Genomic DNA, 27,198 nt, shown 5'->3' with positions numbered 1-27,198 from the left:
ACCTCACACCACAAAAACTTCTCCCCTGCCACCACCACCTCCGCCACCACCACCGCACCACCTCCGCCACCACCTCCACCACCACCATCGTCAAAACCCACCACCACCAAACCCATCACCACCAAACCCATCTGTGAGAGAGAGAGAGAGAGAGCGTAGAGAGAGAGAGAGAGACCTGTAGAGAGAGAGACATGTGAGAGAGAGAGACCGTAGAGAGAGAGAGACCCGTCGGAATAAGGCACCGCTGCTGCCGCCGCCGCGTGTCGCTTCTGCTGCGTCATCACCATCAAACGCCGCCACCACTGTTGGTGGCCGGCTGGTCACCTTCGAGCGAGGGAGAAAGAGATCGAGTGGGTGGGGGGGGTGCGGAGGTGGTGCGGAGGTGGTTAATCAGGGGGAGGGAAGGGGGTATCGAGCTGGATGTTGTGGCTGGATGTGCTTCTTTTGTGCTTCATGGCGGTGGTGTGATGGCGGAGGTGGTGGCAGAGGTGGTGAGGTGGTGGTGGTGGTTGTAGAGAGAGAGAGAGTTTCTAGAGAGAGAGCAGAGAGAGAGAGAGCTTGTGTGTATTGTGTGGTTGAAATTGTTTTTGAAAAAAAAAAAACAAACCCTCTTCTCCTTGCAGACTGCAGACATTTGGGTCACATCTTCTCTTGCAGATGCCTGCAGATGTGGTTCGCAGACTACAAACATTTTACATCTGAAAAAACAAACAGCTTCAAGTGGTAAAAATGATGTCTGCGTTTACAACACATAGTAAAAAAATATGAAAGTTATCTACATCACATCATAAGTTAAAATAGGTGATAAGTTAGATACATGTTGATGCAGTTAAACCTTTAATTTTGTACAACCTCTTAAATCATTTTATTTAAAAGATAAGATTGTGGCAATATAAAAAGTTTCTAATCAAATGGTGAGTAAATTTGAAAAGAGGAAAATGCAAAGAACAGGCAAGCCCGGCCCAGAATGAGTGAAGTGGTTGAATGATTAGGAAAATCATCAATGATTTGTTACTTCCACAAGCTGTAAACAATCCCATAAACGAATTCTAGTTCGTTACAGAAGAAACTGCAATAGAAATAGTAACAAAAAGTTATCTGTTTTGACCCATTACCTAACCCACTTATTTTTTAGCATGTTTTTTTTACCATTTGATTCTAAATATAACGACAGTTTTAATATAGTTTCTTGAGATTTGAGAGGTTCTTCTTATAGGATTTTTACTAGATTTGTTCATTTTTTGCATTTGTGCGTGTGTGTAAATGCAACATTATCATATATGATATATGATACGTATGGCGACTCACTCATCCTTTAAGATAATCAATCATCTGATAAAAAGGTCGAGCACGAGGCAAGGTACCACTAGGGATGAGATATTTTATCGAAATACCGGTACCGTACCGTACCGATCATAAACGGTACCGGTATCGGTAATAGATTTTTCAAGATTCGGTATCGGTAAAAAACGGTATTGGTACCGGTATTTTTCGGTAAATACCGGTATTAATACCGAATTTAATAATGACTTTATGTATTTTGCTATTATCTTAGATTCCACTATGAAGTTATATTTTCTTTAACATTGTTTTACAAAAACCAATATTAAATTTCTTTTTTTTTGTTATTTTTAATCAATTATGATGATTTTTTAGACATGTTGGAATTTGAATGTTAAAAGTCAAACGCATGGATGCTTACCTTTTGATTTTTTTGACTACTTAATATGTTTACCCTTTGTTTACATTCCTCTATATATTACTCTAGTTCAATTAATAATGGATGGATGGGTTGCACATGAAATTTTTTTAGGTAAAACAATGGATTACACCAAAGCGGTACCAATACGGTAAAGTACCGAAATACCGGTACCGATACCGATACCGGTACCGAATCTATAAATACGGTACGGTAATCGGTATCCACATTTTCTCAATTATGGTAACGGTATTTACGGTATCGGTACCGGTACGGTACCGGTATCGTACCGATCTCATCCCTAGGTACCACTACCAGGTTCCTGAAAAAGGTCCTCTTATTTCTTCAATTATCTAAAGTCTCATCTTAAAATTTGTTTCATGTTAAAAACTATCTTCCTGTTATGTTTGTAACCTGAAGAGTTGACCCTTAGGCTACATGGTATGGGGTCGTCCCCCATCCGTCCTAGACCGTCGACGCGCGCTACACCAAACCACCGCCCCCGTCCCCGTCCTCGCCGTCTCTTCTTGGACGTTGGCGACGAAGCAAAATGTGGGTCCCCTCCTTCAAAAAGTTACCGTTATTAAAAAAAATAATTTCCATTTTACAAAGACAAACAAACGGTCATAAATTTAAAATATATATATATTTCCATTCCATTTTCACTTCCATTCACAAATTTAACCCCAAAATTTCATCTCTCTCACATAATTTTTATAAATCTTCTTCCACTTTTATAAACCTTTTACTCTATCATGGATCCCTTCAACAACCCGAACAATCCCAACAATCCAAACAATCCCAACAACCCGACCCAACCGAATGTTTTCTCGGTTCGGGGATATTATCCGACGCTAGAACCGAAACAATTCTCGCAATATTCATCAAATGCATTTGCATCATTCAAATACTCGCCAAACCAATTCGCTCAATTCTCTCAAAATCAAGCCCTTCAACAAATGATGATGCGGGGTGTTTTGAATTTCCCACCTAACCCGACACCACCCGTTCAACCCCAACCGATCCCTACGCAACCCGTTCAACAATCTGAACCCGACGATGATATCGAGGTTGTTCCCGAAACCCAACCGTCTAAAGAAAAAGGCAAACGGAAAAAAGGCAAGCAAGTGGTGGGTGAGCAACTGTCCAAACCGAAGTCGACTAAGTGGACGCCAATCGAAGAAGAAGCCTTAGCCAAGGCTTACATAGACACATCTACACACCCGACAAAAAGTTATCTTTTTTTTTAAGTTTATACATTTTTTTGTTTATTTTTTCTTAACAGTTTGTTTTTTTTTTTAAGTTTAAGCTTTTTTTTTTTGTTTTTTTTTCTTAACAGTTGGTTTTTTTTAAAGTTTAATTTTTTTTTTGTTTATTATTTTTTTAATAGTTGGTTTATAATTGTTTTAAAGTTTGTTGATTTTTTTTAAAATATAATTTTTTGTTAACAGTTCCTATTTTTTTAAAGGTTTTTTATTTTTGTTAACACTTTATATATTTTGTTTGTTTTTTTATAGGTAATAATCAAACGGGTGACGGATTTTGGTCCAAGGTTTTGGCGAAGTTTCTCGGCCTTATGGACCAAGGCCCGTATCGGATATCGACTCGGTGTCATCAAAGTGGCGGAAAATGAACGCGTCCGTCAATAGGTTTTGCGAGGAATATAATAAAATATATACAAGTGAGCGTCGTAGCGGCATGAGCGACGACGATGTGTTCAAAAAAGCGTTGGACAAGTATAAGACGAACAATGGTAATACCAACTTTGCTCACGTTCGCGCGTGGGGAATTTTGAAAAACGAACCAAAATGGGCGCCGATTCCCAACGAGGTGGAGATGGCGAGACGCCAAAAAACATCGGAAACGGGTAGTTTTAGCGCCGGTGGATCAGACGCGAGGTGTCACATAAACTTAGATGATGACGCCGACTTTGACGAAGAGGAGTATGCCGTACATGAAGCGGAGCGTCCATCGGGCCGAGACAAATCAAAGAAGGAGCGGGCCAAGGGGAAAGAAAAGGAAAAGGTGGATCCGAAGATGGAAGAGTTTATGGAACAGTTAAAAATGTACAACGACGTCTCGGCCCAAAAGACGAAGGCGAAGGAGCGGGCCGTCGAAGAAAAAACTCGTGTAGCGGAAGAAAAGTTACGCGAGAAGGTCCGATTGTCGAATGAGAAAATCCGAATTTCCGATGAAAAAATTCGGTTCAAGGAATGGGAAATAATTACGATGGATGTCGATCAGTATCCCGAGCCGAAACGTTCGATGTTGAAAAAACTACAAACCGACATCATGAAGAAGCATGATATTATTTAAGTCTATGTTTTTTTTATTAAGTTTATGTTTTGTTTTAAATTTATGTAATGTGGTTTTACTATTAATGAAAATATTTTGTTAGTTTATTTATTTGTTAAAAAAAAGTAGAAGATTAAAAAAAAACATAAAAATGGTGGAGAGGACTATGACTAGGACCATCCTCCCATACCCTCTACTTTTGGGGGATGGAACATCCTTGGGAGGACTATAACGTGGCGCCTACGTGGCGGATCATCCTCCCTTGGAGGACCATCACCATACCTTGTAGTCTTAGCTACTTGCAAGCCACCTTGGTCAAAACCGTTTTGACCTGAAGCAAACTGATTATTTTAAATGACCCATCAAGACTTGTGGCCCACAAAATAGAGGATAAAAACGGAGGAAAATGATATAAACTTGAGTTGTAAGACGGTCGGGTCGGGTGAGTTTAAACAGGTCTAAACGGGGCATGTAAGCTGCAGGCTTGCTAAGACTTAACTCTCCACTTAGAAATTAAGAAAAAACATATTAAATAAATGAGTTAATTATTATTAAGAAAAAACAATATTGTTACATTCATAATCACATTTTTTTGTTTTTTTGAAATAAAACAGTTTAGGGCTTAACATAGATATCCAGTTGGTTTGGGTTGATTTCAGAATTTGTGAAATTCTATGTTATGCCCCTGGTATGGTACCTTTAAATTGACCCGTTTCAACCCAACCAGCCTGTTTTAGCCAGGCTTAGCGAAAACTATAAAGAAATGCCCAATGAAAACTATAAAAAACAAGAAGTACAAGAACATATCCGCATTCAGATTTTGCTTCATTACTCATTGTTTAGATTATATATCATTGGGCATTTCTTTATAGTTTTCGCTAAGCCTGGCTAAGACAGGCCGGTTGGGTCAAAACGGGTCAATCTAAAGGTACCATACTAGGTGCATGAGATAGAATTCCACAAATTCTGAAATCAACAGGATATCTATGCTAAGCCCTAAACTGTATTATTTCAAAAAATATGTGATATTAATGTAGTAATATTGTTTTTTATAAATAATCAACTCATTCATTTAATATGTTTTTTCTTAATTTTTAAGTGGAGAGTTAAGTCTTAGAGAGCCAGCTTAATTACATGCCCCGTTTAGACCCGTTCAAATTCACCTGACCCGACCATCTGGCAACTCTAGTTTATATCATTTTCTTCTATTTGTGGTCCACAAGTCATGATGGGTCATGAAAAAAAAATCAGTTTGCTTCAGGTCAAAGCGGTTTTGACCAAGGTGGGTTATGAGATAATAATGCCACTGTGTCACGGCTCGTCATCATATACCGATAAAGTTTGATGCTTCGCGGATAAATCCTTATATATGAAGAAAATGGGATGTTGGTCATGCATACTGTTCCTATACCCTTGAAGAAGCAAGCACCCGTTTCTGTAACGAATCGCCTGGTAATAAGGATTTTCATTTCAAATCAAATTAAGAAAGAGTAAAAGTTGAGAGAGAAAGATTGTTTGTATTAAGTTATTTAAGTGTTACCCTCTCAAGCATTATTACATAGTTTAAGTATCTCTCTGTCACTAACTGCTATAAACGACAACTAAGTTGTTGGTCAAAAGTCTGTTAGAAGCTTTGGATATGGCAAAAGAACGTTTAAGTTAAATCAAACAAATTATGCTATAAAAAATAATCATTTTTGAAGAGGTATGGTCCCATTTCCTTGCCTACATGGCAAGGACCACATCACTTTTCCATCCTACATGGTGTATACATCAGCAAGCGAATCCAAAGGCTTCTAGAAGCTTCTGGAATATGGCAAGGTGGCACCAAAGATGCTCCATCCGACAAAAAGGACAAAACGTGTCACCATTCATCAAGCGCCATGTAGGCCTGTAACAAATCAAGGAGCAGACCGACATCAGCGGTACGACGTTTCCAGCATGAGCAAATACAGGCGCGCCACGTGTACCACTACCCTGACCACAGCAGAGGAGACCAAGAGGATATTCCCCTTGGTCAGACAGTTGGCGCCCAATAACAGCTGGCAATACTGCTCCTCCCTCTTTCACCATCCGGCTATAAATAGGACCCTTCATCATTCAGGTGAAAGGATCTTACTCTCTATACTCTCACACTATACACACATTGTTTATCCCCCTCAGAACAGTACTTATTCTCACGCCGGAGCCTGGTTAAGAGGAAAACCCCCCATACTCCCCTCTTAACGAGACTAACGGTGTGCTGTTTTGCAGGATCTTAGTCATTTGACGAGCGGAAAAGGAGATGGAACCCACAGAAGAGACAACCCCTCAGATTAACCTCGGTGTTAGTCTGTGTTTCATCAATTTTGTTTTCAAATACACCACCCACTTATTAAACTTCAGTTACGTTTTTTTTTTAATCTACGTTGCAAGTTTAACAATGTTTATATTAGATTTGCATGTGATCCGAAGTTCTTTATAAACTTTAGTTATGCACCATCACGATGAGTGCCATGTCGTTGACGCCCGAACGACAAGACATAACATATAATTGCTCGGGTGACAGAGTACAAAGCCATATAAAAGATAAACGTATCATAGGGGATCATGCAATTAGGAGCACAAGATCTAACGTCTACTGCATGCTATAATATATATACTAGTCATATAACAATACAAAACAGAAAAAATCTAACGAAAACATCTGTGTTACAAAGTAACGGATATGAATAAAATACTATGATGTCGAGAACAAGAATCCGTACCTTATTAGCAAGCAAAGCAAAACAACTCGATCTCGTCGTTAAGTCGTACAAAAACTACTTGTGGTTCAGATTAGAAGTAGGGAATGTAATTTACTTTGTGTCATCCGTTGGCTAGTTCAATGTCCCTGGGACGAAAACTTTGAAGATGATTTTCTTGATTATCTGCTAACCATTATTCTTTTACATATATCTCTATTTACATTTATAAGTAACATTCATTTAAACTATTAATCTCATACTTGCAAGTACTTATAATAGTAAAAGTTTTAATGATAAAGGATCATTGGTATATTAGTAAATTCAAAAGGGTCCTAATTTCATAATTGGATATCCAATTACTACTTACTGATTTCTTTTTATTAACACCATTATTATGGAATCACTCAACACATAAATTGACTAGCAGTTGCTACATCTTTTAGTTGGAAAATTAGATTTTAGCACTTAACCAATTCATTCGTATGTGTCTGTGCTAGTGAACAAATCAAAGATTACTTCAATAAACTAATATCCCATAATTTTAACATAACCAAACGAAAAGACTCCTTTAAACAAATTGAACGTATGCATGTTATTATATTTTACAAACTTCACATAGTCTCTCACTTAGAATCTTGATTTAGATGTTTTCGTCGTTGGGTCATAACAGCCGTATTCGAACATAAATTCCAAGCATTAATGTTGTACCGATACGATTAAAGAAGGGTCGGAATCATTACCGCAACAGTCGAATGGTAACGAATCTTCGAATGAACAGCAACGGTCATGCACGGATGAGTGACGTTGGCTAGATTGTGATTTGAAATCCATCTCAGCGACGTCGAAGCTAAACGTGACGTTTAACATAACTGAGTGCGGCCAAGGTCTGCGGCTAGGTAACACCACTGGTTCGTGGCTCGTGGCGAGCAATGGTGGCGCTGCAGCTGGTTATCGACTAAGTAAATGGTAGTTGTGTGATGCTACGGAGTTAGACCGAACAAGAACATATTCATTTTCTTCATTCGCCAACGTTTGTTCATTTATGTCGATTTAGATTTTAAATGAACGAACATAAACGAAACGAATACGAACACGTTAGTTCTTCTAATGAACGAGCATGAACAAAAAAATCAATTTGTTTGAATGTTTGTATTGATCTGTTTCTTTACTTAAAGTTAAGAGTAAATTACAAGTTTTGTCCTTTATGTTTGTCCCCAATTTCAGGCGTTGTCATTTACCTTTAAAATTGATGAGTTTTGTCCTTAATGTTTCAAAATCCTGCACATTATGTCCCTTAGGGCAAACCCAGTTTTTTTTTTTTTTTTTTTTTTTGTTAAAACAGATCATGTGCAAGGCACATGAGGGCACATGAGGGCATTTTTGTAATTTCGTTTTTTTAGAGAAATTTATGTAATTAACTTAAAATAAATACCCCACCATCTTCAAAAGTTGCAGACCCACCACTTGCCATCACCTGCCGCCACCACCTCCCACCCAGACCTGCCGCCGACCACCACCTCCCACCCTCACCTGCCGCCGACCACCACCACCTCCCACCCTCCCACCACCACCTCCCACCCTCATCAACCCATGAAAAAAAGTCAAAATCCATTTCTTTCTTTGAATAAAAGCTAGTTAAAAAACTTCAATCAATCAATTTAAACACTAATCCGACCGAATACAATAAGAAGCAAGACAAAAACACCCATCAGAAAAACAAGTTCTAACTTATGTTCTACGTTTGACCATCAAAAGTCAAACCTATAATTCCCCTATTTACAACTAAGTTTAATCCATTTTGCCACTGACCCAACACCAAAGATCTCAACTTTATCAGAATAATAACAATGAGTTTGAACCCAGAAACTAAAAACAAATACCTCGTGTAAAAATCAGTAGAAAGATTGATGAAAGGTTGGAGCCCTAATTTGTCAAAAAGATTAACTTGGTCAATAGCAAAGGCGTCTTCCTGCTTAACGCCGCTCCATTCTGAAGCTTTCTGTTGCAGAGTCTGCATATTGACCGTAGCAATTGCAGGGAGGATCGTGTGGGTTGGTGGTTGTATTTATAGGCTCGTGGGCGATGCGTGGAGGGAACGCTTTCTTTTTTTAGTCAAATCTCCAACGACCACACACAGGGGTTTTGAAATGTGAAGAATATGTGGGCTGATGATAAATTCTTTATAAGATTAGTTCGAAGGTGGTGTTAACAGTGGCGGTGGTAGGTGGGGGCTGGTGGCGCCGGTGGTGGTTGGGTATAGATAAAGAGATAGAGTGGGGTGGTGGATGGTGGTTGCAGGGGTGGCCGGCGAGGATGGTGGTTGCAGGGGTGGCCGGCGGCTGAGGCGGTGGTTGATATGGTGGTAGAGATAGAGATAGAAACAGAGAGCTATAGTCAGTTGCAGAGAGAAGAGATAGAGGCGGTGGTAGATGTATTGTCTCATATATATAAATAATAGTAATAATAATAATATTTTTTTAATAAAAATATTAAATATATAGGTAAAAAGACAAAAATACCTTTAGGTGACCAGTTTTAACAAAAAAAAATTAACTGGGTTTGCCCTAAAGGACATAACATGCATGATTTTGAAACATTAAGGACAAAACTCATCAATTTTAAAAGTAAAAGACAACGGCTGAAATTTGGGACAAACATAAAGGACAAAACTTGTAATTTACTCTAAAGTTAAATAAACGAATATTAACAAACCCTATTTTTGTTAATTCGATTCGTTTATGATCCATATATTTTGTAATACTCTTGCCTCTCTACTAGATTAAGCTTAGGTAGGTAGATGTCATGTAAACATTTCAAGTGGGCCCATAGCCCAAATAGAGTTTATCCACTTACTAGGCCCTATCAATTTTAGTCACTCCACAAGTTTACCTTATATGATTGGACCACGTGTCACTATACAGGCAATATCTCAATGGTTTGGCCTCTTATGAAAAGTTAAAAATTAGAAGAAACAACACCGGGTTCTCTTACGCAATCGTTTTGGACCAAAGTCGAAAAGTACCAATGTTATGGATAAGCTTGATCTAGTTTTATAGACATTATATATTTATATTATATATTAGCAGCTGAATAAAAAAAACATTGATGGTATGATTATTTTACACCCCACTTCGTGAAAAGATACATGCACTAATCGGTGTTTGTCTCGATGAGTGTTATGTGTCTTATGTCCAACACTTGATACAAAACTACTATCAAGCTGGGGTCTCACTGGAATAGTCTCTCTATTCATACGGGGTAGAGGTAAGATTATCTACATCTTACCCTCCTCATAAACTTCCCTATTCCATATTGCTTTGAGTATGATGATGATGATTGGTGGTATGATTATTTCAGAATAGCTTATTTATTTTTAAAGTATTGAAAATGGTTATGTTTTTCTTTTTCTTTTTTGGTTTAGTGATTTAAAAATGTGATATTAATTATTCATTTAGTATTTGTTTTTTCTCCTTGTCTCTATCACTCACCTTTTATGATAGCGTTTAGAGATGTAGTTGTCTTCCTCATGTTTCTTATCACTTGTAAAGATCAAATCATAATAACCACAATTATGTATCTAAGTAATCTAAGAGTCTGAAATAATCAAGATTGATGGCATAGGCATCTTCGAGAATTCACGTATCATGTTCGAGCTTGAAAAAATATGCCCTCCATTAATGTTTTATTATTATTTAAAAAATAATAATCAAATTAGTGTTGGGCTCAATAAACCTAATGACAAGTGGGCTAAATTCTAAAACATAAAAAAATATTTGTAAATGGACCTATATTGGTATTGTTATGAGTTTACTATTTAAAAAAATAACATATGCATATCAAATTTTTTTTTGAATTGCGTGCCTCTCGAAATCATATGGCTTGTGCGGAGGTTCTCCCCACACACCATCAAAGTCGCCACTGATTGATGGATTCGATAGATAAGCCCAAACACAATTCATGCATTTATTTATATCAACTGATTAATATTAATTTATAAATAGAGTAACACATGATGTGTTTCCTTATTTGTATATTGAAACAATGAATTGTTATGGACTAATACCATTGCAAGGTATGGGACTTGTCCCATATCGGTTGTATGGGCAATTAATGTGGGGTTTATATACCAAATAGGCTATCTCACCCACCAGACTAGTCTTTTGGGTTGTGTTCTCCCGTTTGGTATGTAACATTGGTATCAGAGCCAGAACTCGGAGTGGTGGCCCATGGAGTGGTGGCCCAGAGAGAGCCAGCAGTGACCAACGAGGCTCGGAGTGGTGGCCTGGAAAGAGCCAGCCGTGACCAACATGGCCGTGACCAACGAGGATGTTGGCCATTAAGGAGGATCAATTGTTATGGACTAATACCATTGCAAGGTATGAGATTTGTCCCACATCGGTTGTATGAGTAACTAATGTGGGGTTTATATACCAAATGGGCTCTCTCACCCATCAGACTAGTCTTTTGGGTTGTGTTCTCCCGTTTGATATGTAACATGAATATAACTATAAGTCCCGTGTTACAATGTTTTGATATTTAACATAAAAAAGTTAACTTTTTATTGGTATTGGTAAATGGTAAATTTGATATTCTTCTTTTTATTCTATTTGTTGAAAGGTTTAAACAAATTAGAAGTCCTCGTATAAGTATAACAATGTAATTCAAATACAAGTCACAATAATGTAAGATTAAAGAAATACTGTAATATATTTTATTCGCATTGATTGATTTAAGCTCCATACAAAAGATCCAATTCTATAATTTTTAATACTTTCAATTTATAATCAAGAAAAATGTCTTAGTCATTTTGCAATATTAATAATATTGATTTTAATTACTTTGGTATTTTGTTGATATAATAACATGCATTAAACATTATATTATGTTTTCACACCTTTAATTGAGACATTACGATATGAGGGAAAAGATCAAATAGGAAGTTAATTTTCGCTAGGAAGGATAGGAAGCCATAGGATTATGACATGTGGCAAATTTTAAAATAAAGAGAAAGGGTATTTTAGTCAATCCAACTCCTTCTTCTTCCTTTTTCAAAACCCAGTAAATTCAAAAACCCACCATTTTCAAAACCCACTATCTTCAACTATTTCTTCACTTTCTATCTCAATAATCACTACATTATAGTGCGATTTTCATCACCAATCAATGATTCAGAACCCGATCAACGTGTTCTTTAGCTTTTTTTGAAGAAAACCCAGTTTAATTTCATAAAAAAATCTCGTTTTTTCCGGTGATTTTGGAGATAATCACTCGATTCGTTCGATTAGAGCGTTGATAAGTGTTTCTATCATTCAAAATTTGTCAATTGATGAAGAAATCGGCTTCGATCCATGTAAGAAATTCTTTAATTTAATTTTCATGATCTGGGTTTTTGATTTAGTCATTGCGTTTTACAATCTTTGCGGGGGTCCGGGGGCGGCAGCCCCCGGTAGCGGGGTCCCAGGGGCGGCAGCCCCTGGCGGGGTCCAAGGGGCATAACCAGGTCAGCTCGGAAATTTTTTTTTTTTCGATTAAATTGCTGTACTAAAAACGCATCAGAAAAATTAATTTTCCATAAATTGGCTCATTTCGAAGACAGTAATTCGTAGACAATTCAGACAGTTCACAGTGACACATTTTTTAGGTGTTTTCAGTCCATTGCGTTTTAGAATGAGTCATTTTTAAGTGTTTTCTGGCCATTGCGTTTTACATATAAGACATTTCTTTGTGTTTTTGGTGCATTGCGTTTTAGGTAAAACACATTTTTATGTGTTTTCTGGCCATTGCGTTTTACAAATAAGACATTTCTGTGTGTTTTCTGGCCATTGCGTTTTACAAATAAGTCATTTCTTTGTGTTTTTGGTGCATTGCGTTTTAGGTAGAACACATTTTTATGTGTTTTCTGGCCATTGCGTTTTACAAATAAGACATTTCTGTGTGTTTTCTGGCCATTGCGTTTTACAAATAAGTCATTTCTTTGTGTTTTTGGTGCATTGCGTTTTAGGTAGAACACATTTTTATGTGTTTTCTGGCCATTGCGTTTTACAAATAAGACATTTCTGTGTGTTTTCTGGCCATTGCGTTTTACAAATAAGTCATTTCTTTGTGTTTTTGGTGCATTGCGTTTTAGAAAAATGTCATTTTTTAGGTTTTTTTTTTCATTGCGTTTTACGTAACTGGTGGTTTTTCTATTGCGTTTTACGCAACTGGGTTTTAATTTTTTTTTTTTAAATATAGCAATAGTATACTCGTTTTAAAGAAAAAAAAACGCTCGTTTTTTTGGTGCAATTTTTATAAAAAAATAATGTCGTATGAAAGAGTTATTAACGTTTAAAAAATGGGGGGGAATTGGAGGAGAGAGAAACTATTGGCTTGGATTGACTAGAATGCCCTTGAACAAACTCACGCGCCTCTTTTATTCTTTTCAATTTCCCTGATTTAATCTTAGCCCTTGATTAACTTAATGAATGGTCAAGATCACTTCCTATCCTTCCTAGCCAAATAAACTTCCTATTGTATCTCCACCCCACGATATGAATAGAAAATCTACCATCAATATTTTTGTTTTCATAATAGTATATCTTTGTTTTAAACTTGTAGTATTTAATTTGTCTATCAAAGAAACTCTCATTGGAAAAAAGTGAAAATTTTTGTTTGGAGTAAAAAATGTTATTTGTATTGAAATATTTGATAACTATAGCTAAAAGTATAAGATTATATAAAAAGACATACAAATAGACCTTAATACAATAAACATAACGAGTTTATAGGACCCGCGCATTGCGGCGGAAACATTATGCAAAACAAAAAAAAAGACGTAAACGTGTTGACCGATGCTCGCACGTTGTATCATGTTAACTCGCAAAACACAGACCTATACTAAACAGAATTTTAATAATCTGAAAGCTTGTTAAACCGAAAAAAATAGAAGTAAAATCGATACGTAAATGTTATAATTAATAGTAAAAATATATTTCTTTTATTTCATCAACTTTACTCAATTATCTCAGGAGAAGAGTAAAATATATCTTGTAAAATTGTACATAAAGAAAAAAAAGATTAGTAGATAACACGTGACATCCGCCGTCGAACACTTAAATTAATAGTGTTATGTGAGAACACTTTTTTTTCTTCAGGTTAGTAAAGAATGGATAATTTCATGAATCATTAACCAATATAATGAGTCTCTACTGAATTCATATTCAAATGATAAAACTTAATATCATACAAAAATATATTGTTGCAAATATTAATTTTTCTTTAGTAAAAAAATAAAAAGAAAAATAGACTAAAAAGAAGAGGAAGGTTGTGAAGAAGTAAAGTATTTAACAAAAAACAAAGTAAGTTTTCTGATGAGATTTAACATATGCATAAAAGGATAGTATGAAAGCATCATGTAACTTGAATGATTGTACAAAGTTGAATAGTATTTTTGTGAGAGTAAAAGAAATAAGGGTAAATTAATTTTTGAGTCCCTGTGTTTTATGCGTTTTAACTAGTTGAGTCCAAAAGCAAAAAGTTTAACGACCTGAGTCCCCATAAGCATTTTTTTTAACCATTTGAGTCCAAATTTCTAACACTGTTAAAATTATTCTGTTAACTTTTGTTAAATGACCAAATTATCCTTTTAATTAAAAAAAACCATTTTATTATTAAATACATATACATTCTATAATAGATCATTTCAGATCATAACTCATACCAAAATCTCCAGAACTTTCTCTCTCTCTACCTAAACCATCTCCAACCCACCACCACACCTCCATCATCAACACCACCACCACCACACCATCAACACCACCGTCGCCACCACACCTCCGCCGTCATCACCACCACAACAACCACCACCGCTGCACCTACACAATTAGTTGGAAACTCTTCAAAATCATCATCACATTGACAGTAGCAATTTGTGCGAAGATATTTCGTGAGATTGCGTCGGTAAAACGCTAGTCGGAGTTGTAGTTCCGTTTGATTTTGAATCCAATTTGTGGTGGTTACTGGACTCCAATTGGTAGTTCCGTTTGATTTTTGAATCCAATTACTTGTTCCGTCGGTAAAACATGTGCTTACCCCAGTAAACAATTAATGAAAAAAGAATCTCAAGCAAATGCAGTGTCTATCTATAGCATTAGTTGGAAACTCTTCAAAATCATCATCGCATTGACAACAGCAAATAGAATCCATCTCTCAAGTGAATTATCCACGACACTGTACAAAACTCTACACCCTTTTTGTGCAACCAAATAGCTTAAAACTGCAACTCTAAAGTGTGTTGCGTTTGAGATCTGGTAACGGAGGAATCGAACGACGGCATTTGAGATCTGGAAAGTGTGTTGCGTTTTTTGGATCTGAAGAGGTTCTTAGGGTTGATTTTTGCGGTGAGTTTCATGAGTGGAAAGGATGATCGGAAAGGTTGATGATTAAGAAGATGAAGATGCTAATAGAGATTGATGATGAAAAGTGTAAGGAAGATGATAAGGACAGAGTTTTTTTTTTATTTTTTAATTATAAGGGTATTTTAGTCATTTAATAATAGTTAACCAAAAAATTTTAACAGTGTTAGAAATTTGGACTCAAATGGTTAAAGAAAATGCTTATGGGGACTCAGGTCGTTAAACTTTTTGCTTTTGGACTCAAGTGGTTAAAACCTATAAAACACAGGGACTCAAAAAGTAATTTACCCAAGAAATAATTATATTAGGGGGTAATTAGTTAAAGATGATTATGGTTAAGAAGTAAACTTGAATAACTAATTTTATAAACACCTATTATTTCTAAAAGTATAGTAGTGTTTGATATTGACACACTAGTTTTTATATGTTTATTATTAACTAATTTTCGTTGAAAAAAAAAACTTATTCTGGCGAATGTTTATTATTATAAAATCTATACTTTATATAAGTTAAATAAGAAAATACAATCTATACAAAACATAAAGAATAGTTTAAGATAAGTAGGGCCAATAGCAATGTCACTTACGATTTATAGCATAATTTAGTTGATCCAAAATCTCTATTATTGATCACATAAAGGGTCCACCACAAGATGAGGACACACGTCGACGCTATTCCCCTTGGCCTACTATAATAGTGCTTATCACCCCCTCATGTTCAGTCTATTTACATAATAGTCTCATATCAAAGATTGTATCACATACCTGGTATAATCAGGGCCGTCTCCGAAAATCACAAAAAAAAATTTGGCCCCGTGCGAGATAAAAAATTTGGGCCCTATTCGCACTAAAAAAATTGGAAGTAATGCTCTTGATCAAGTATTTATAGTCCATACATATTCTTCTCTATATTTCAATATATCACAATTATCCATTTCATATATAGAGTGACTACACAACTCAAATAAGTAGCGATTAAAAACAATAAATCCTAGTTTTATGGTACAAATAAATTAATACACCTAGCATTAGTTTCAACACCCTCCAAACAAACAAAAATAACTAACACTTAAATCCTTTCGGTAAAAAGAACTCTAAATATATGTAAGCATATCCAAATTGGTTTCGCAACACGAACCTTTTTATACAAATAAAATAAATAGAACTAAAAATTGAGTTCTACTAGGTTTATATTGTAAATAGTTAAATAAGAAATAATAAACAAAAACTTACAAGTTAAAACAAGAAAATATAAAGTTTTTTTATGTAAATAGTTAAATGAGAAAAAAAAATAACTTACAAATACATGGATTCCTAAATTTATATGTGAAAAATCAAATTTATAGACTAAAATGTGAAAAAATAAATTTAAAGACTAAAACGTGAAAAATCAAATTTAAAGACTAAAAAAGAGGATACCGAACAAAAAAAACAACCGAATAATGAATAAGTCCCATAGGCCCGATACAAAACAAAGAGGATACCAAAAACAACACAACCGGATGTGAGAGTTGAACATGGAACAATCAGTTACATGATAAGTTCAACACCCATTGAGGCAGAGGGGGAATCTAAATAAATTTTTCTACGATACCTTTATATATAAAACTCTACATCTTTAAAACAACTTTGGGCCTCTTGATCTTTTGGGCCCTGTGCGGTTGCACCTCTCGCACAGGCCCAAATCCGGCCCTGGGTATAATACTCATCGACTACCAGATTACTTATTATCTATCCGTAAGATTCACACGTTTAGATCAATGTTTACTATTTTATGTTGTTAAAACATACTTGTTGAAATTTCTCTTGCGATCTCAAAAAAAATGATTTAAAATGTCAAATATTAAGTATTTTTATAGCAGTTCTATATATTTACCAAGTTGAGTTTTGATACGGTTAACCTGCTATGGAATTAAATTTTAGTAATCACACGAGCATCATCTACAACACTATATGTCCCAAGCACAAGAAACATTTTTAATTAATCTTATACGCAGTCACATACCTATATACATATATTGTTACCTGTTGCAACTAATTTTGATTCTTCCTATTGGTTTCATTTTTTCTACGATCCCTAAATACATAAAACTCGCCACGTGCCAATTTATACATGAGAAGGTGTCAAGAATCAAGATACCCGTTTAATGTTTGAAGTTTACAAAGGTGCCAATTCGAGTAGGCGGCGATCGCTAGTTCGATCATTGAACTGAGCGGGTTTTACCTCACCGCACTGTCGTGCCTTCGGGCGAGTGTTCACGGACTTCGGCCCTAGGTGAGGGTTTTCCCCGGTTCGGAAGGCGAGTGTATCCCGATGTGGTGAATTTCGTCAGTAGCCCATTTGGAGGATTCGTTGGCCGTTAAAAAAAAAAAAAACAAAGGTGCCAATTATTATGAATAGAGGAATGTAACCTTCTGGGGTAGCCCAGTTGGCCAGCCTCACCCCGCCTCTTCTTGAGGTCACCGGTTCGATTCCCGGCAATGCCCTTATGGGGTGTTGGGGCTCTTCACCGTGGGTAATCACCGCCAGGCAGCTATGGGGCTAAGCTAGCTTGCGGAGTTGCAATACTCCGACGGATGGGAGGTCCGTGCAACTACCCCCTATGAATAGAGGAATGTAAATATGTAATATAACTACATCAATTCATCAAGGGTGATATATCGTATATGTAACTTCACATCAAACTATTTTTCATACAACCCCTCGTAATAAAAAAGTGTTACAAAACTAGCACAAAGCTTATCCATTACGCAATTATATATACCATGGTGACCCATCACCAAACCAATCAATCCACCACACCCACTTTTTAATCATTTCACAAAAAAACACACACACCATTTTAGTTTTCTCTCCGATGACAACAAGAAAATTATATCATGATCAAACACCAAAGTTCCTTTATTTCTGCGGCGGTGACGGCGACAACGATAAGAGAATCAATCCACTCGGTGCTGACGGATTCGAGATGAACGAAGCCGACTTGTGGAGCACCGAAATGGATGATCATTCAAACGCGCCACAAAACCACGTACCAAGAAGATCAAAGTTTCCATTGAAAGCTCATCAACAACGAAAAGTGCCCATGTCGAATGCGGCTAGATCATTGCCGGTCAACGTACCCGATTGGTCAATGATTTTGAGAGATGAGTACAAGCATCATGGGAGGACAAACAATGATCATGATGACCTAGAGTTTGATGGTGATAATGAGATCATGTTGCCACCTCATGAGTATCTAGCAAGAACTAGAATTGCTTCATTTTCGGTTCATGAAGGTGTTGGAAGAACACTAAAAGGGAGAGATTTGAGTAGGGTTAGAAATGCTATTTGGAAGCAAACCGGTTTTGAACAAGATTAATTAGAGAGAACACCAAGGTACAATATACGTCTAATTAATCTATAACTAATTTGACATTAACCGATGAGTTTCAACACGTTATGGATCGTTACTCACGTATATTTTAACGTGTATTTTTGTGTGTGTGGTGATATTTTATAAGATTTATCTTCAAACATGGGTATGTAACGCTAGGTACATGAAAAATAAGTGGTTGGTTTAGGTAACCCTATTTTTGGTCACGGGCCAAAAAGGAATGCAATTGTAGTGACGCTTTGTAAAAGTCATATTAAAGTTTTCTAGACCGAAAAATTTAGTTTAGATTAATGAAGTTACTTAAAAGACGATGTCCCACATGCGTTATGCGCATATAATGTATATATGTGTGAGTGCTCGGGGGAGCAAAAGTGAAAGTATACAAATTTTAATGTTATTTACTAATTTCGTGAAAATAATGTTAAAAGGGGGGATTGTTAATTATGCATCATGCGGTGGTACATGCACTAATTGGCTTTTGTCTCAATTGCTGAGTGTTATGTGTTTTATGTCCAAAGCTTGATGTAAAACTACTATGAAACCGAGGGTCTCACTGGAAGCAGTCTCTCTATTCGTACGGGGTAGAGGTAAGGTTGTCTACATCTTACCATTCTCAAATCCTACCTTAGCTTTGCTATTGGTGATGGTTAAGTTAGTTAAAGACATAAACTTGATTAATAAGAAGTTATGACGTATCTAAATCATGCAAGATATATAAATCTGTTGTCTAATCAACTATTTTGAAACAAGACGAGTAAAGCATCGTCTACCTTTTTCTCTATGTTTCTTAAATTATTTGTATTTATAAAGTATACAGAAAAAAAAGACATTTTTTAAAGAAACTTTTTAATATTTGTCGTACTTCATTTATATGTAGTGTACGTAGAGGTGGTAAAATTGGTGTATTGGATTGGGTTGGTTTACGGTTAGAATAGGTTTGGATTAGTATGGATTTGAATAAGATAGATGAATTTTTTTTTTGAACGGCTAATTTGGATCACTGACGGACCACTGGAGTATCATCGTGTCACCAGCGGAACCACCCGATCATATCCATCCCCATTAGGCATAATGTCTATACACCAATTCAGGAGGAAACCTAATAAATATGGGAAAAACCCCTTGTAGGAATAGAATCGAACCCAAGACCTATAGGTCCCATAGTCTTATCTCACCTCAAGAATGTCAGTAGGCTATAAAGCCATGGGCAAGATAGATGAATTAAATAAAGGGTCATGATGGTTTTGGTCAAGATAGGTTGAAGTCAAAATGGGCTAAAAAGATAGATAAATTAATAATAAAAAAATGAAAATAAACGAAAAATTAAAAACAAATAATAATAATTAAAAAAACACTAGAAGGCAGTTCAAATACTTGCTATCATGGTTCATCTATACAAATAAGGACCAAAAATGTAAAAGTCAAAGTTAAACACATTTTACCCACGGCAGGAGCGTGGTATAGAACGGGGTAGGAGGGTTGTGGTAAAAAAATAAAGCACGGGGTGGGTGAGGGCGTGAGGCGTGAAAGTTGCGTTTAAAAAAATAAATAAATATCAATCAATTAAAACAAACCCAAACTACACCCACCAATCAAGAACCTTCACATCACCAAAGCAACGCGCCCCACGCCGGTGAAGATTGTGCCGCCCCACCCACCATGCCGCCCTCCCACATGGGTCGGCGTACCCAACGTGAAGTGGCTTCCACGCCCACTCTGTATGGTCTAATGGTGTAGACTTCTCAAAAGTTAATTCTTTATGTATCGTTTCCAAAAAAAAAGGGTAACAAGACACAAGAGTTGAATAATCGCCTAAAATATACAAGAGAGTAGCAATTCGATCAACTTTATTCATCTTGAGACTGTAGCATTTTGATCAACTTTATTCATCTTTTGAGATGCTCGGCCTTCAAGCTCATAAAAATCGACGTCTCGCTATAAAAAACGAAACAAAGCAAAAAAGACAGCTTGATTGCAATCTCACTTATTCTCTTCCAGTTTCTACCATATTGCATTTCTTCACTTGTTCGGTTAACATAGTGTTCCATAATGCAAAGTCTAAGAAGTATTTAGTATCCTCCATCAACGTTTAAAGTGTGAAATAGGTAGAACACAAATTAGATGCTAACGTTACAATTCTCATATGAGCATTTTACAAGGGGAATACTATTGGCACACCGACATATCTATCCGCACACTTTGACAGTTCGATGCGGATCGTATAGGCCTATAAAATCAACGTCTCGCTATAAAAAACGAAACAAAGCAAAAGGACAGCTTGATTGCAATCTCACTTATTCTCTTCCAGTTTCTACCATATTGTACTTCTTTACTTGTTCGGTTAACATAGTGTTCCACAATGCAAACTTTAAGAAGTATTTAGTATCCCGCATCAACGTCAACGTTTAAAGTGTGAAAAGGTAGAACACAAAATAGATGTTGACGTTACAATTCTCATATGAACATTTAAAAAAAAAAAAAAAAACAAAAAACAAAAAACAAAAAAACCTATTATTAGCGCATGCAAACTGCAACAATGATTTAAAATAGAGAAAAATGAACGTTTGGTCATATTTGTTTGTTCCATCCAAAATGATTTTTTAATCCATCTGTGGCCTCCAGGTTTGCGTTTTATTGTCGTTTTTATCCAAATCATTAATTCGGTTTATCTTATTTTTGTTGAGATGAAAGACATTTTTTCCCTTTTGGATGAAACAAGCAAATATAAAATCTTATGGACGATTTTGGCATTTTAATTTTACATTTTTGTTTCGTATTTTTTTAGTACTTGATTCTCCCTTTATGTAGCTTAATGTTTATTATTTTTAATAACTTATATGATATATCTTTACAACTATATAAAGCATTTCCCATGTAATTTCCAAGCAAATTTTAATACGCCAGTTCAACAGCTATGCCATATTTCCCTAATTTTTCATTCCCTCTTCCAAATTTTCCATCCATTCAATGATTCCTTCTACATATTGTGTGTAAATTGAAGACTAAATGAAACGGTACCTGTGTAAGTTGAAGAGGCAAATCAAACGGTGGGAGCAATTAATCTTGAAATCAATTAGGTTTCCATGATTAAGTCCTTGATGATTGGTGATTGAAACCGAATGTGGGATTTACTGCATATAGTTTATCTTCATGATTGCTCTTCACACTGGTTTTGGTTTCGTTTGTATGTTGAATCTAAGCCTCAAAAATGGAAAAAAGCTCCACCTTTGTTGCCTAAACTGGTCAAATTCGGCAATGCAAAGTAGAAAAAGGTCATTAATCAATCAATTAAAGGTTTATATCGCGACCCTTTATCCACTTTCCACTCACACAACAAACTACTTTTAGACTCGATAAGAACTTTAGCGTGACAGACCAGTCTATCCGTCAAGACCTTGTAATGTTGGTTTTCTGATATGAGAGATCAGCACAAAGGCAACAGTCACAACGCACACTTGATCTGAACCTTAGAAAGGGAGAGCAAGAACGCTATAGCTCTGATACGAGATTGGGGGGGGGTATTGTTGATCTTTAGAAGACCGGTAAAACTTAAAGAAGGTAATGGGTCAAACGAGGTAGATGTTTTATCAGGCATGAATAAAGAAAGATGTTTGATAACAATGAAATTCAGAAAAGACGCCTCCATTTTTCGTTTCGCTTTATGCCTCCAAAATGGTCGTGTCACGTACCACCTCACTCTGATGTTTCATATTTCAAATTTCAGGATCACGAAGTGAAATTGTCATATCATGTAATATGCAATCGCGGGCTTTGAACCCCCTCCCTTTCCTTCACATTGGCATTTGTCCAAAGAAAAAGCCACATATCACAATAAATACCACGAACCTCCCTATTTCCTCCTTTATCCCTCTCACAAAACTGAAAGCCCCATTCCTCGACCACAAATCGTCCATGCTCATGAACCTCACTCCCTCACCCACCTCAACCTTCTCTCATCCATATTGGCATTTATGAAGGTCGGTGGATGAGACAAATGTAACTAGTAAAACGTAGTAGACTCAATTACTTTAAAGGAACAAAGAGGAAAAAACTAAGGTTGGGCAGGGCACCCACCGAAAACCCACGCGGGGACCATTTTGCCGAGCGGGGATGGTACCGCCATCCAAGAGGGGAGTGAGATAGGGGACCAATTTTGGTGAGGAGGCACCGAAGAGAGAAGAGGAGAGAGAAGGTGGGCCCCATTCAATCAACCAATGAAAAATTTTCTTTTTTTTTCTAATAAAAAACCAAATCACCTAAGAGGGGAGTGCCGCCATCAAAAAGGGGTATTAGGGGAGTATTAGAGGGGAGTTGACGTGGCACTAGTTGGTTGGTTGGGCGTAAAAGAGGGGACTCACCTCTTAGATGAGCACCCCTTACACCCTAAGAGAAGAGAAACCCACTAGTTGTTTGAACAATTAAAAAAACAATGGTTATGAAAAATAAAAGCTCAATATACTAAAATATAAGGGTGAGCAATAACCAAAGGGCTAACCGATACCGAATTGAAAACCTAACTGAAATCAACCGAACCAAACCGAACCGTTCATATTTTAAAATATTTATAGCTTCTAGACATTCATTTCATGTATTTATACCTACATTTCACGTATTATAAGCAAAAAGTTTAGCCAAATTTGGTAATTAACCAATATATTAACTAAATCAAATAAAAAACTAAAAAACCAACCCAATTAACCGAAAAACCAAACCAATCGTTCGTACTCACGTTCCTCACTCTCTCACCCACTTCAACCTTCTCTCATCCATTACAAATGCCTAGGGGTGTAAACGAGCCGGGCCGAGCTCGAGCTCGACCAGGCTCGAGCTCGGCTCGTTAGGTTTTTATGAAGCTCGAGCTCGAGCTCGGCTCGGTTCGAGCCTACTTCTTTAAGCTCGAGCTCGGCTCGTGAGTAAAACCCAAAGCTCGAGCTCGGCTCGACTCGGCTTGAACTATTTTGAGAACAACCTTAAACGAGCTAAAAGCTCGGCTCGAGCTCACTTCAACATCATTTAAACGAGCCAAAGCTCGGCTCGAGCTCGACTCATCAATGTTATCATCATTATTAATATATAATATATAGAAAAATTAAAATTTTGTATGGGCTCGTTTAGGCTCGCGAGCCTAAATAAGCTTTGTGTTTCAGGCTCGAGCTCGGGCTCGATAACAAAACGAGCTCTATTTTAGGCTCGAGCTCGGGCTCGGGCTCGTTAAGGCTCGACTCGTTCGAGCTTTTAACCGAGCCGATCACGAGTAGCTCTCGAGCCCCTGGGCATTTGAAATGCCCAAACCTCAACTAAACAAACATAACCAGCAAATAATACCACACTCAATTATATAAATATTATATAAATATTATTGACGAAGGACAGTAAATAGTAACTTTATTTTTATAATAATATATAGTTTTTTATTTTATTTGATATATTATAATAGTTTATTATTATATTAACTTTTAATAACATATTTCTATTTTTTCCTTTTTTTAAACCATATATTTCCTATACCATTTCTTTAATAATTCTTTTTTAGAACATATATTAATTTATCGATTAATTTGATACTTCTTTAATAATTTGCGTTTATTACTTTTTTTCTAAAAACTTAAGTACGTAGTTGTGCTTGATTCTTCTATGATATTCTATTATAAGTTTTGCTAGAAACGAAGTTGTACTTTAAATAAAGTATTTATTTGGTATATGTTGACGAAAGACGATGAATAGCAATGTTATTTTATAACAATATATAGTTTTTGTTTTTCTTTTATTTATTATATTATAATAGTTTATTATTATATTTACTTTTAATAACATATTTTTAAGAGTTAATTGCCCGGATGGTCCCTGTGGTTTTACGTTTTTTCATGTTTAGTCCTCACCTTTCGGAAATAGTAGGTATGTTCCCTATGGTTTGTCATTTTGTTACTCGGATAGTCCCCTGTCATTTACTCATGGGACTATCCGAGTAACAAAATGACAAACCATAGGGAACATACATGATATTTCCAAACTAACTGACAACTACTCAAGGGACTATCCGAGTAACAAAATAACAAACCATAGGGAGCATACATGCTATTTTCAAAAGGTGGGACTAAACGTATAAAAACGTGAAACCACAGGGACCATCCGGGCAATTAACTCTATTTTTAATTTTTCCCTTTTTTAAAACCATATATTTCCAATACCATTTTTAACAATTCTTTTTTAGAACATATATTAATTTATCGATTAATTTGATACTTCTTTAATAATTTACGTTTACAATTTTTTTTTCTAAAAACTTAAGTACGTAATTGTGCTTGATTTTTCCCCCGACATTCTGTTATAAGTTTTGTTAAAAACGAAGTTGTACTCTAAATAAAGTATTTACGTGGTATCATAAAACGATATGATGATAAACTAAACCGTTTTAATAGTTTGACTTTCTAAACAATATACTTTATTTTCAAATCCCGTTTGTTTTATATTATTGTTTTGGTCAAAAATCACACAAGGATAATGCAACCAAACTCCAAGTACGGGGAATGATGCTTGAAATGAAGAACTATGATAAGGATCACTATGAAATAAATTGCACGAACAACACGAGGATTTATACGAGGAAAAAGCCCTTGATCAATGAATGATCTCCGGCATAAAAAACCTCGGGTGATGGAAACTACCGATCACCAAGCTCAAATAAATCCATTAAAGTTTACAACTTCGGATAGTGACGAGCTAAGTACAAGGATCACTATGCTTAAACGTGTAAAAGTGTGGGAAATGTGAAGTGTTTGCCGAAAGCTTTGTGACTGCAAGTGTACGAGAGTGTGTGTAAGCAAAAATGGCTAAGTGTTCTAATTTTAGCTCGTCACCCCATTTAAATATCAAAGCTAAACTAAGCTAACTAACTGCCCGACTTTCGTGCCATTCTCCCACGTTCTCCACAACGTCCATTTTCGTTCAAACGAGTGCGAAAGACCAGGGGAATATTCCACAGCAACGTTGCCAAGACCAAGTCAAGCTCAATACTCATGCAAAATAATACGAAGTACAAACAGCCAATCGTTAGTATGAGGATCCTTAAGGTGATCCATGATCCTTAAGGTGATCCATGATCCTGATCCCTGAAGCTCCTCTGAGGATCACTATCTGTCACAGAAGTAAGGATCACTTGTCAGGATAATAAGTAAGGATCACTAATTGTTAGAAAATCCTCCCCTAACAATTGCCCCCAAAATATAAGGAGTGAAATGTAAAAGTAACGAATTATGTTTTCTTGATCTTATCTGCAACTAACTCAACGGATTTATAGCCGTTAAATTCTAACTAGCCGTTGCATTGTGACGTCACAGAAGTGACATTCCTGCAAAAATCATGATTATAAATAGAGATAGGGATATGATCAAATGCATTTAAATTCAAAGCCATTCCCTTTATAACCGTATTCAGAAGATCAACCAGGTATTCTCCCCTTCATCTTCTCTCTTGCTTGCTTTGTTTTTCTTTCTTTTACTATTCTGTTCAAAATGCTGCTTCGGAGCTCCCCTGCTAAGGATCACCAGAAGAATAGCCCACTAAAAAGCCAAGGAATCATTGAAGATTCCATAAAGGAACGATGCTGCTTCACCGATCCACAAATCGATAGGATCCGTTATTGCTTCCCGGCGACCACTGTTTTCAAATCCTTTAACCCCAATGCTCTTAGCGATCAAATCTCCGATAACTGGGTTGCATTCCCTGTTACCCCATTTACCATAGGCTACACATATCCTTTCCCAGCTTTCACCCAATCCTTCTTTTCCCTGACCGACATATCCTACATCCAAGCTATGCCGATGATCTGGAGGGTCTTATACACCCTGGAAAGGATCATCGAGCAGGAGGGGATAGATTTAGGCATGGCTGAGTTAGGAGAGCTGTATGACCTGACCACCTTTGGTTCCCATCGCTATCTATTCAAACGAAAACCTGGGGAGGAGCATCCAATCTTCAAGGCCACCAAGAATGACACCAACTGGAAGCGACGCTTCTTCTTTGTGAGGATAGATTCTATCCTAGACGGGAAGGATCTACCCAAGATGTGGGCTATTCATGGTAGGATGAAGGATCCTGGGGAGGATCACCAGAGAACCCTTATTCTGATATAAAGATCACTGGCTTTTTATTGTTCTTTTGTTGTACAGCTATCTCCGTTGCACATCTCCGACTGACTCCGGCTGCTAAAGAGAGACTCTTGGCTTTCAAGAGACTGGACCCTGAAACAAGAACTTTCAAGACTACCACCCAAGACTCTCAGGAAGTATCCTCTGGTTCTGTCACAATGTCAAGTAAGTATCCTTGTTTATAGATTAAATAAAGAAAAATAAAATTCAGATACTTATCTTGTTTTGGCTGTGTAGGTGCCGGAAAGTCCACCAAGTCAGCTTCGAAGTTCAGCATCACCGATCTCACCAACGTCAAATCCTCAAGGAAGAAGACTCCTGCCAGTCCGAGTGCTTCTATCCCCAAGGCACCCGTCAGAGGAGATGCTTCAGTGGTTTGGACTGTCTATAAATGTAACAGTACTCTGTACTGTTACATTTGATTGACTGAGTGGATTCTTCTTCATCAGCCCAATCCTTTCATCTTGTACAACCAACCCTGAAGTATCAGGCTGAGGGGGAGCTTAGTACTGTAAGCATGCTTGTAATCTTTTGATTTGCTTTGTAACCTTTCGACTGATGA

The 27,198-nt window shown here is 36.6% G+C and overlaps 2 protein-coding genes across 2 annotated transcripts; both read left to right on the top strand.

The window, feature by feature from the left end:
• Positions 1-2,454: 2,454 nt before the first annotated feature.
• Positions 2,455-3,332, top strand: LOC118480246 (sporozoite surface protein 2-like). Its single transcript, XM_035974995.1, has 2 exons — positions 2,455-2,932; positions 3,217-3,332. The coding sequence occupies exons 1-2, from the start codon at positions 2,455-2,457 to the stop codon at positions 3,330-3,332; spliced, it is 594 nt and encodes a 197-aa protein (XP_035830888.1).
• A 14,569-nt stretch (positions 3,333-17,901) lies between these two features.
• Positions 17,902-18,809, top strand: LOC110868327. The gene has a single exon (XM_022117457.2). It carries the CDS (start codon positions 17,971-17,973, stop codon positions 18,472-18,474), a length of 504 nt encoding a protein of 167 aa, XP_021973149.1. The 5' UTR covers positions 17,902-17,970; the 3' UTR covers positions 18,475-18,809.
• The last annotated feature ends 8,389 nt before the right edge of the window (positions 18,810-27,198 follow it).

This window comes from Helianthus annuus, chromosome 7, assembly GCF_002127325.2.
Source record: "Helianthus annuus cultivar XRQ/B chromosome 7, HanXRQr2.0-SUNRISE, whole genome shotgun sequence".
In the NCBI taxonomy this organism is placed as follows: domain Eukaryota; kingdom Viridiplantae; phylum Streptophyta; class Magnoliopsida; order Asterales; family Asteraceae; genus Helianthus; species Helianthus annuus.
Note: the sequence above shows the minus strand (reverse complement) of the source record. Positions and strands in the feature narration are given on the sequence as shown.

Coding starts and splice junctions, on each gene's coding strand:
- LOC118480246 (XM_035974995.1), top strand. CDS start 2,455: ATGGATCCCTTCAACAACCCGAACAATCCCAACAATCCAAACAATCCC. Junction 2,933..3,216: donor ATCTACACACCCGACAAAAA/GTTATCTTTTTT, acceptor GTTTTTTTATAG/GTAATAATCAAACGGGTGAC.
- LOC110868327 (XM_022117457.2), top strand. CDS start 17,971: ATGACAACAAGAAAATTATATCATGATCAAACACCAAAGTTCCTTTAT.